We start from the raw sequence: 12086 nt of genomic DNA on the forward strand, positions 1-12086 counted from the left end.
TCCAAAACAAGGAAATGAAGGGGGGAGGCGGGACTGGGGGTGCCTGCGGGAGCCGCTGCCGCCGCCGTCGCGGAGGAGGAGGAGGAGGAAGAGGTGGAGGAGGCGGCTGCCTCGGCCGCCGAGGAGTTCCTTGCTGAAGGCGGACCGCGGAGCGGCGGGCGGCGCGCGCGCGCGCGCCCGCGAGACGGCTGTTGGAGAAGTGGAGCGGCGGTCGCGGGGGGAGGAGGAGGAGGGACTGAGCGGCAGCGGCCCCCGCGTCCCGTGCCTCTATGGGGGAAGCAGACAATGGATTATGATTTCAAGGCGAAGCTGGCGGCGGAGCGGGAGCGGGTGGAGGATTTGTTTGAGTACGAAGGGTGCAAAGTGGGACGCGGCACCTACGGGCACGTCTACAAGGCGAGGCGGAAAGATGGGTAAGAGCAGGGTCGGGAGGAGTAGGCTCGCTCGGGTCCTCGCCCTGCCCGCCACCGGGCGGGATGGGTGGGTCGAAGCCTAGTCGGGCCGTTCGCGAGGGGCGAGACGGAGGGGGTCGCGGGGCGGCGTCCGGAGATGGACTCTGAGGGGCGCCGGTTCCTCCCGCCTCCCCCGTGCGGCCCCGTTGCGCCCCTCGAACTCCCGCGGCGCAGCCCGGTCCGAGGCGTCGGTCCCGTCCCAGAGGGGCGCCCTCCAAGTGGTCGGAGACGGCGGCGGGACTCGAGTTGGGACCACGGTGGAGGAGGAGTTTGTGGGGTCTGGCCTCGGGGGAACGCAGCGGGCAGTGAGAGCTCCGCCGCGGAGTTACCTCTCCGGCCCTGGGTAGTGACGGTCGTTGTGGAACTTCCAATCGGCTGAGCGCCTCCCGGGGGCGGCGGTTTGAAACCTCGCCTGGGAGGCCGTCTTGCGAACACGGCCTGGGGTCTTCGCCAGTCCCGCGACTCTGACCGGCCGGGCACCGCCGCCCCCAGCCGCGATCTCCGACCCTGGGGCTGGCCGGCCCGTTGGCCCCTCGGTGCAGTCCTCCTATCCCTGTTGTTTGCCCGGCGGATTTCTTATTCTCACATTCTGAATTGCGTGTCTTCCCCCTCGAAGGAGACCTCCTGTCGGGCCAGCTGCGTTTCGCACGCGGTAACTTAAGAGTTGGTTCAGTTCTCTGCTATCCACCCTTTACCCCGTAGCCCCTTGGGTTTCTTGGGAATTTTGTCCTCTACTCCATCCTCGGCGAGATGACTGCGGGCTGGGGTTTATCGAGTACCTGGATTATCTAGAAGGGAATGAGTGACAGCTTGCCCTGAACCTGTGTTTTTCCAGGAGTTGAGGGAGAACTGTAGGAACACCTTGGGAAGCTTTTACTGATTGTCCTTTTAGGATAAAAAGAGTTGTTTAATGTATTGAGAATGCCTATCCTTCCTTGGTCCTGGAGGGCAGACAGCAGCTGCAGCAGGACTGGTGGAACCAGCTCCTTGGCAGGAATTACCCTCCCCCAAGGTTAGGGACCCAGGGAGATAACCCTGTCCTGCATAGACTTTAAAGAGAGTCGGACTCTGTACGGAAGAGAATTGTAACGGAACGTTTCTGAATAAACTGATCAGCCACAATGACGTTAGTAACATTTGAAGTGCCGCTTATCTTTGTGCACGCTGTTATAATTTGATGTGGTTGGTATATGAACTCTAGGACTAAAGTAGGTTATGTGTGTATGCACTAATTTCATAAAACAAACACAACTCTATAAAGTGCTTTATCGTAAGGTATCGTGAAAATTGCAAAGTACTATCCAAGTATAAAGGATTATTATTATTGCGGAGTTTTTTTTTTATCTTGTAATAACTGAACAGGCTTCGAAGTATCAGTTGTTTCTCATAATTCCTTTAATTACCAGGTGTCCTTGAATGCTTATCATGGAATGTGAGGTACTATAATTAACATATTTTGGTTTTGGAATATCCACTCTACCTGTTATACTAGGGTTCTTGTAGAAATCTTATCAGATATATTTGGGGAAAGCACATCCAGTTTTCCTGTTTGGACATTGTTAATCAATCTGAGGTCGGTTTTTCCCATACTCCTCATGCTAACTTTGTAATATACTTTAGGTTTAAAAAAATGTATCTTAGTGGGTTTTTATTTTGTTTTTTGTTAAAGTAGCTTTCTTTTATTAGGGAACTTTTGAGAAGTTAAAGATTCTGCTTCTGAATTGTATTTGAATAGTATGGGCTTAAAACAAAAATCAGATAATACCTGCTTCTATTCTTTTTAAATATTCTCCCCTCTAATAAAGTATTTGATTCGAATGCACTTCCTTTTTGAGTGAAATTTGTTAATTAGAATTAATAAAGCTTCTTTAGTAGAGTAAGATTAGTTTGTGTGTCTTCAAAATATAATGCTCTTTTTTCTAAAAAAAAAAAAAATCTTAGGATCTGAAAGCATTAGTTAAAATCACTATGTTACATGTAAAAAAAAAAAAAAACTATAACAAAGGCTTTTTTCCTGGACGACAAATCTGGAGATTTGCAACTTTACAGTCAACACCCACATCTCTTATGGGTTGGTAGTGGGATTAGTTTTATGTTCATTGATACCAGCAGTTTGAAAGAACATCTGTTGTCCTGTGGGTTCATGTTTAAAAAAAAAAACTTTTTTTAATTGTTTTAAATTGTGAGGCAGATTTGCATAGTAAAAGATTTTACAATGTGATCATGGTAGATTACAGTTTAGCTCTTTCCAGATTTTGTTTTGGTTAACTCAGAAAATGCATAATGCTATTTAAGGGAGCCAGAAATCACACAGGTTACATTAAAGAGAAATGATTCTGATGTTTTTAATGTATATAACCAAAGCGTTGTTCAGGTCTTGAGAAGAAATATTGGAAGAAATAACTTGACATAAAATATAATTGTTTAATACAGTTTACAAAATCTTAAATGTTATTCCCTTGAAGTATGACTTTAATTTAGGCAATGTTAATTATTACTATTTTTCGAGATGGCATCTTGCTCTCGCTGAGGCTGGAGTGCAGTGGCCCAATCGGCTCACTGTAACCTCTGCCTCTCAGGTTTAAGCTATTCTTCTGCCTCAGCCTCCTGAGTAGCTGAGACTACAGGCGCCTGCCACCATGCCCAGCTAATTTTTGTATTTTTAGTAGAGATGGGGTTGTACCATATTGGCCAGGCTGGTCTCGAACTCCGGATCTCGTGATCCGCTCACCTCGGCCTCACAGAGTGCTGGGATTGCAGGCGTGAGCCACCGCACCCGGCCCCATGCAGTGTTAATTAGATTACATAAATTTATAACAAGCTGGAAATGCAAGATTTATGTCTGAGTTTTTTTTAACCTTTAATTAAAAATGTTCTTTGTTCACCTTTTTGTTTTGAAAGAGAAGCTTTTGACCCAACTCTCCTTTTTATTTAGTATTTATACTTTTGAATATTTTTTTGTGGAGACAGTGTCTTGCTGTGTTGTGTGGGCTGGTCTTGAACTCCTGGGCTCAAATGATCCTCTTGCCTCAGCCCCACAAAGTGCTGGGATTACAAGCGTGAGCCACCATGCTGGACCTCCAACTCTTTTTCTTAAAAAAAATCCGGCTTAAAAGTTGTTCTTACTTGCTTTTTCATTGTGTAGAGACAGGGTCTTGCTGTGTTGTTCAGGTTGAACTCCTGGCCTCCCAAATTGCTGGCACTACAGGCTCATCCCACCACATCCGGCCAAATGTTATACTGGAGGAGAAACAAGTTCGGAATATTTCTGAACTTTTTAATACAAGCAAGAATTCATAAGATAATTTTTATTCATTATTAATAAGTCACACATGACAATTTATGGTTACAGATTTCAAGACTGCATTTCTCCAGTTTGAAACATTTAAAAATTTGATTGATAAAGGAATATTGTTAAAAAGTTCTTTTATCGGCTCGCCCCGTGACTCAAGCCTATAATCCCAGCACTTTGGGAAGCCGAGGCAGGTGGATCACATGAGACTGGGAGACCAGCCTCAGCAACAAGACGAAACCCCATCGCTACTAAAAATACAAAAATTAGCTGAGCGTGGTGTCATGAGTGGCTGACACAGCTTGTAGAGTTTGTTTCGTCAGGGTTTCAAATGAGTGGTTGATGACTACGTAATGTATGTCATGAAATTATTCACAAATAATAAGTACATGTAGATGCATATAGGTAAAACAATAGTATTTGCCTTTGATGGGTTTTTCACAATCGGTTTGTAATTAAATTAGATTATTTTATTTGCATTTTTATTGGACACTTACAGAACATTGAAGATTTATCAGTATGATTAGAGTATTAGAACTTTACAAAGTTTAAGATCATCTAGTTCAATTTCCTCCTTTTACAAATGAGAAATCTAGAGCTTTGAGAGGTTAACTGTCATGCTTACAGTCTCACAGCAGAGATAGCCTGTAATCCACATCTAACTCAGCATTCTTGCATTTTCCTTCCTGATACCATGGGAGGGAAAACAAAAAAAGGTCGTTTCACCTCCAGTCTTGATAACTTAATAAACTTTTTTCCATGCCAAAAGTGCGTTTATACCAAAAAATATGAAAAAGGGAAATGATCACATATAAAGGACATTTACAAAGTGGGAGTGCAGGACTGTAGATTGTACTACATGTAGCTGCTGCTTTTCATCTGTTTTTTCCTTCATCTTCACTGTCAACACTTTTGGCCGTTATTTCTGATTTGGATAGTAGCTGATTTGTCTTTCACTATAGTCCAAGATCCAAATTGCTGCTAATGTCATTTTCCTATAAAATCGTGTCGTATCTCTTTTTGGAAAACTCTTATGTTTGCTATGGCTTATACTATCAGATCCAATCTCTCATCTTTCTCTCCTCTCTCTCCTTGCATGAATCATACTTGAGACTTAGATCCAATCTTAATTCCTTAGTTTGGCATGTAAGGACATTTGCATTCAGACCCTGAAGTCTGTAGTCTTGATACCTGCCACCATTTCTCTTTTTCCAGTGCCTTCAAGCTGTGTACTTCTGTAGCATTGAACTCATATTTTCTGGCACTGAAGTCCTTTTATGTCTCATTTTCTTTGTTATACATTCACTCTAGAATGGTGTTGCTGTGCCATTCCTTCTTCCCTGTTTTACCTTACCCTTACAAACCTGTCAAACTGCTCATACTTCAATACCCAACTCAAATAGCTCTCCTCCTCAAAGCCTTCTCTTACTCAGTGTACTCCTTAGCTATGTTTCTACCCCTTTGTTCTTACCTATATAAAGTCACTATAGGTGATTCTCGTATGCCTCATAGATTACTAGCTGCAAAAGGATCATCATTCTATTTCTAGTGCTTTGTAAAGAGTTGGGCACATAATACACACTCAAAATTATATTCAATTAAAAATGCTCTTCATTGGTAGATATGTTTCACTGATCTTAAAAGCAGACCAAATTCCTTTAAAAATGTAAGTTTATTTGCTTTTCTTAAAAAGCAGTGTTTTCAGTAATTGCATTGAAAGCCTGAAATAGAGCGATGTTACATGACATAGTTGGGTAGATGTAAATATTTCTAGTGTATTTTTTCTAAGAAATGTGCTGCTTTTCCAAACAGTTGATAAATTTCTTTTTTCTTTTTTTTCCCCTTGAGATGGTCTTACTCTGTCACCAAGGCTGGAGTGCAGTCGTGCAGTCCTAGCTGACTGTAGCCTTGAACTCCTGGGCTCAAGTGATTCTCCTGCCTCAGCCTACTGAGTAGCTAGGACCACAGGTGCACATGCTGGCTAATTTTGTTGTTGTTGTTTTGCAGAGATGAGGTCTCACTGCGTTGCCCAGGCTGGTCGGGCTCCAGTGATCCTCCTGCTTCAGCCGCCCAAAATGCTGGGATTACAAACATGAGCCACTGTGCCTAGCCCATTTTAAAAAAATAGATACTGCTAAGAAAAAAAGGCATATTTTTGGGAAATAGTAAGCATTATTTTCTCTTAGCCAGCTCTTTTAGAATTGCCAGACTAAAAATCTGTTTTCTGTGCTTCTACTAGCTATTTTATAGAGATGCCTAGAAAATATCAGTATTTAAATACATTTTAGGAAATCTTTTGGTTTTATGGATTTATGGTAAAAAATTAAGTATCTTTAACACTTAGCAAATGAAGCGGACATCAGTTTATGTTTAACTGGTTTGTCATTTTTGCAAGGCAAGCCTTCAAAAACTTCTTGAGGCCCAAGGGAAATTAATGTTTTCTTTTTCGGCTGGATGCAGTGGCTCACACCTGTAATCCCAGACTTTGGGAGGTTAAGGTGGGCTGATCACAAGGTCAGGAGTTCAAGACTAGACTGACCAACATGGTGAAACCCCCATCTCTACTAAAAAATACAAAAAAAAATTAGCTGGGCATGGTGGCTTGTGCCTGTAATCCCAGCTACTTGGAGGCTGAGGTAGGAGAATGTTTTCTTTTTCAATGAAATTTGATAATCTAGAGCAGTGGTCAGCAAACTTTTTCTGTAAAGAAACAGATACTAAATATTTTGGGCCTTTTGGGCAATACTGCTTCTGTTGCAATCACTCAACTCTATTGTAGTGCCAAAGCATCCACAGATAGTACATAAACCAATATGGAAAGGATGGCTGTGTTCCAATAGACCTTTATTTGCACAAATAAATGGTTGGCTGAATTTGGTCTGCAGGCTGTAGTTTGCTGACCTCTGGTGTAGTGCACTGATGTTCAATAGAACTTTCTGCAGTGATCTGAAAATGTTCTGCATCCGTGCTGTCCAGTATGCTAGCCGCAAGCCACATGCAGGTATTGATTACTGGAATGTAGTTAGTGTGATTGAGAAATGAATTAGTAGCTATTACGCTGGACTGTGTAGGTTTAGAGTCTTTGGTTGAGTGGCTTAGTAACAAATAATTCTCTAATCCATCAAGTGACCTTTCAATAAAAATGTACAAATGAGGATATGGACAAATAGGAAAACTATTATCTCTTCTTTCAAATTATAGGAGAAATATTAAGGCTGAAAATAGCTTGATAAAGCAAACCAATACTTGAAGAACTATCAATTTATAAATGGAATCAAGGACATTTTAGTGTTTCAAAAAAGTATTTTACGACTGGATGAGGTAGGAGGAATTCTTGAGCCCGGGAGTTTGAGGCTGTAATGAGCTATGATGATGCCACTGCACTTTAGCATGGGCAACAGAATGAGACTCTTAAAAAAAAAAAAAGATATAAAAAAACATGTTTGTGGCTGGGTGCAGTGGCTAATGCTTGTAATCCCAGCACTTTGGGAGGCCGAGGTGGGCAGATGATGAGGTCAGGAGTTTGAGACCAGCCTGTCTAACTTGGTGAAACCTTGTCTCCACTAAAAATACAAAAATTAGCTGGGTGTGGTGATGGGCACCTGTAATCCTAGCTAGTTGGGAGGCTCAGGCAGGAGAATCACTTGAACCCGGGAGGCGGAGGTTGCAGTGAGCTGAAACTGCGCCATTGCACTCTAGCCTGGGCGACAGAGCAAGACTCCATCTCAAAAAAACAAAAGTTTGTAAATAGTATATATGTGTAAAAATGTACAATGTGGCTGGATCTAGTGGCTCATGCCTATAATCCCAGCACTTTGGGAAGCCGAGGTGGGCAGATCACTCGAGGCAAGGAGATCAAGGTCAGCCTTGCCAACAGCGAAAACCCCGTCTGTACTAAAAATACAAAAAATTAGCCAGGTGTGGTATTACACACCTGTAATCCCACTAAGGCACAAGAATTGCTTGAACCCAGGAGGCAGAATATTGTATCACTGCACTCCATACTGGGTGAGAGTGAGACTCTGTCTCAAAAAAACAAAAACAACCCACCATTGTAACATAAGTCATTGCTTTCCCAGCCATTGTTTCCCTTTTTTAGAGGCAGTCATTCTTGGTTTTCCTTTAAGAGGGATTTTCTTCTGGGGTATGTGCATGTGTGTTAACTTAAAGGTGTCATTAAATATGACATGCTAGTGTGCTGCACACTTCTCTGTTTTTAGATCATGGCTCACCGTAGCTTTGACTGCTTTTTTAGAGGCAGTCATTCTTGGATATCCTTTAAGAGGGATTTTCTTCTGGGGTATGTGCATGTGTGTTAACTTAAAGGTGTCATTAAATATGACATGCTAGTGTGCTGCACACTTCTCTGTTTTTAGATCATGGCTCACTGTAGCTTTGACTGCTTTTTTAGAGGCAGTCATTCTTGGATATCCTTTAAGAGGGATTTTTCTTCTGGGGTATGTGCATGTGTGTTAACTTAAAGGTGTCATTAAATATGACATGCTAGTGTGCTGCACACTTCTCTGTTTTTAGATCATGGCTCACTGTAGCTTTGACTGCTTGGGCTTAAGCAATTCTGTCGCTTGGGCTCAAGCAGTTGTCACCTCAACCTCCTACATAGCTGGAACTACAAATGAGGGCCACGCTCAGCTGTTTTTTTTGTTTTTTTGTTTTTTTTCAAATTATCTGTAGAGATAAGGTCTTGCTATGTCTCCCAGGCTGGCCTCGAACTCCTGCCTTCCCAAAATGCTGGGGTTATAGGCATAAGCCGTCATGCTTGGCCCTATTTTTATTTTAATTTTTTTGTTTATTTTTGAGATGGGGTTTTGCTCTTGTTGCCCAGGCTGGAGTGCAATGGTGCAATCTCAGCTCATCGCAACCTCTGCCTCCCAGGTTCAATGGATTCTCCTGCCTTAAACTCCAGAGTAGCTGGGATTACAGGTATGCACCACCATGCCTGGCTAATTTTGTATTTTTTTTTGAGACAGAGTCTTGCTCTGTTGCCAGGCTGGAGTGCATGTAGCAATCTCAGCTCGCTGCAACCTCTGCCTTCCTGGTTCAAGCAATTCTGCCTCAGCCTCCTGAGTAGTTGGGACTACAGGCGCATGTCACCAAGCCCAGCTAATTTTTGTGTTTTTAGTAAAGATGTTGTTTCACCATGTTGACCAGGATGATCTTGATCTCTTGACCTTGTGATCCACCGGCCTTGGCCTCCCAAAGTTCTGGGACTACAGGTGTGAGCCACTGCGCCTGGCCTATTTTTATTTTTAATTAATTATTTATTGAGATATAGTCTTGCTCTGTAACCCAGGCTAGAGTGCAGTGGCAAGATCTTGGCTCACTGCCACCTCCACCTCCCAGGTTCAAGCAGTTTTCCTGCCTTAGCCTCCCAAGTAGCTGGGACTACAGGCACACTTTACCACACCCAGCTAATTTTTTGTATTTTTACTAGAGACAGGGTTTCGCCATGTTGGCCAGGCTGGTCTCAAACTCTTGACCTCAAGTGATCCATCAGCCTCGGCCTCCCAAAGTGCTGGGATTGCAGGCGTGAGCCACCATGCCTGGCCCATATTTTTAATCTTAAACATTATTTAAATATCATGACATATCTATGTAGAGACGGCTTGTTTCTCTGAATAGTTTTGTTACATCCCATTATATTGACTTACATCATTGGCTTTCTCCAGTCTTTTGCTTGTACTAACACTGAAGTGAATATTCTAGTCAGCACAGCATTTTGTACCTGTTAATGTTTTAATTCCTAGAAACTGTTTACCTTGGGAAATAATGGCTTGGAATGGTTTACTAATATGGTGATGTATAAGATATAAATATCTGAAGACTGGAGATGGGGGGGTTGGCTAAGAATAAGGAAGTAAAATGTTAAGACTAATAATTTTTTTTTTGAGATCTTCTTGCCCAGGCTGGAGTGCAATGGCATGATCTTGGCTTGCTGCAACCTCTGCCTCCCGGGTTCAAGTGATTCTCCTGCCTCAGCCTCCCAAGTAGCTGGGATTACAGGAATGTGCCACCGTGCCTGGCTAATTTTGTATTTTTTAGTAGAGGTGGGGTTTCACCATGTTGGCTAGGCTGCTCTCGAATTCATGACCTCAGGTAATCTGTCCACCTCAGCCTCCCAAAGTGCTGAGATTACAGGTATGAGCCACTGCACCTGGCCGACAATAATAATTAAAACATCCGCATGTAGGCAACCATGTAAAAGAAAAAAATAATAATTAAAATGTAAAGATGAGCTACAAATAATTTGTTAAGGGAAGCACAAGTTACTTTCTTTTTGTTTTTTTTTTTTTGAGGCAGAGTTTCATTTTGTTGTACAGTCTGGGGTGCAGTGGTGCAATCTTGGCTCACTGCAACCTCCACCTCCAGGTTCAAGCTACTTTCTTAAGCTACTATTTTAGCAGCGTGGGAAAGGTGTGTCTCAGAGTTTTACATAGGAAGAGTAGCTCCATGGAAAGGTTTTTAATGCAATCTATGCCAATGTTGATGAATTAAGTGTTTTTATTTTTTAAAGTATATAAAATAATGTGTACTCTATTTTTGAACTTGATATGCTAGACAAATAAATTAACATGTGGTGTAAATTGTGTACAGTTGACCCTTGAACAGCAGGAATTTGAACTGCGTGGGTCCACTTACACACAGATTTGTGAAACCTGCCTATATGAGGGCTGACTTTTTGTATAGACGGGTTCTCCAGGGCCACCTGCAGGACCTGAGAGTGTGTGGATTTTGGTATATGCAGAGGTCCTGGAACCAACCCTCCAGCTATACTGAGGGATAACTATTTGTTTTGAAAAATTACTCTATAGTGCAGGGTTAGATGACAGTATAGAAGATTTTAAAGCAATATATTACAATTTGCAATTTTCTTGGTGGTAAATGATTAGAGTGACAGTGTTTGGATGTTTAAAAACTAATGTGTGTTTTTTTTTAAATCAACTTGTTAACAATGTTTTAACTATATAATACTAGTACTATTTTGGAATCTAAAACAAAGGGAGAAACTTTTTTTACTTCTACATTTTAATATTTTGAATAACTAGCTTAACAATTTCTTAAAACCAGATAGTATCTAGAACCATAAAGGAGTAGCAGATAAAGCTATTTGAAGATTTTTGTCCATTTATAAATAGCTGATAGTACAACACTTCCTGTAATAGCTGTTTTGAGCATGCATTGTACAGGATAAAAGAGAGTCTCAAGAGAGAAAACAGGATGTAATTCAGGATACAAGTGTGCAGCAGTAGTTATTTATTGAGGGTTTGAATTTTTATCCAGAAGCGAGTGAGTGATCAAAGAGAAATAAAAACCTATAAAGTCCTCAAATAACAGGTGTCCTTATAAAATATCTTTAACTTGGCCTGGGCGATGGCTCACAACTGTAATCCCAGCACTTGGGAGGCTGAAGTGGGTGGATCATGAGGTCAGAAGTTTGAGACTAGCCTGGCCAATATGGTGAAACCCTCATCTGTACTAAAAAATACAAAAATTAGCTGGATGTGGTGACATGCACCTTTAGTCCCAGCTACTCAGGAGGCTGAGGCAGGAGAATCGCTTTAACTTGGGAGGCAGAGGTTGCAGTGAGCTGAGATCGTGCCACTGCACTCCAGCCTGGGCGACAGAGTGAGGCTCCATCTCAAAAAAAAAAAAAAATCTTTAACTATAATAAGTCTTGCTAAAGGAAAAATACACCCTTCTTATAGAGGCTTTAAAACTGTTGTGTATTTTCTATTTAAAAACATTTTTTTAAATTGGGACTTTGTGGTGGATGATCTCAGTTACTAAGCTGGATGTGATTAGGGAATGGATTTATTTACCAAATAGGCCAGTTACCTTTACTTTGTTCTGTAGTTACAGAACAACACCTATTCATGGCAAAGTGTTTTGCAGATATTTGTAGATACTTAAATTTGGACAGAAAGGTAAGTCCATGGTTGCTGGAAAACTCCCAACCTCCATCCTTGTGTCCCTCCCTTCCTCCCTCCTTCCTTTTCTCTCTCTCTTTTCTTTTCTTTTTTTTTCATGCATTTTCTTTCTTTCTTGTCTTTCTTTTCTTGAAACAGGGTCTTGCTCTGTCACCCAGGCTGAAGTGAAAGTGGTGCAATCACAGCTCACCGTAGCCTTGACTTCCTGTGCTCAAATGATCCTCCCATCTCAGCCTCCTGAGTAGCTGGGACTACAGGCATGTACCACCATACCAGATTAATTTTTGCATTTCTTGTAGAGCCAATGGGGTTTTCCATGTTGCCTAGGCTGATCTCGAACTCCTGGGCTCAAGCTGTCTCTGTCTACCCACTTTGGCTTCCCAAAGTGCTGGGATT

At 42.1% G+C, this 12086-nt stretch overlaps 1 protein-coding gene across 3 annotated transcripts in view; it reads left to right on the top strand.

The window, feature by feature from the left end:
* Positions 1-203: 203 nt before the first annotated feature.
* The window catches only part of CDK19 (cyclin dependent kinase 19), a 195448-nt gene continuing 183565 nt past the window's right edge, over positions 204-12086 (top strand). For 2 of the 3 annotated variants that reach the window (XM_064360776.1, XM_064360778.1), the window contains exon 1: positions 204-413. In XM_064360776.1, the coding sequence (XP_064216846.1) occupies positions 286-413 (128 nt within the window). In that variant the 5' untranslated portion in view covers positions 204-285. The remainder of the gene's footprint in view (positions 414-12086) is intronic. The other variant, XM_064360777.1, reaches the window with a different exon arrangement.

Source organism: Aotus nancymaae, unplaced genomic scaffold, assembly GCF_030222135.1.
Source record: "Aotus nancymaae isolate 86718 unplaced genomic scaffold, 86718_ANA_hifiasm-v0.15.2.pri h1tg000040l, whole genome shotgun sequence".
In the NCBI taxonomy this organism is placed as follows: domain Eukaryota; kingdom Metazoa; phylum Chordata; class Mammalia; order Primates; family Aotidae; genus Aotus; species Aotus nancymaae.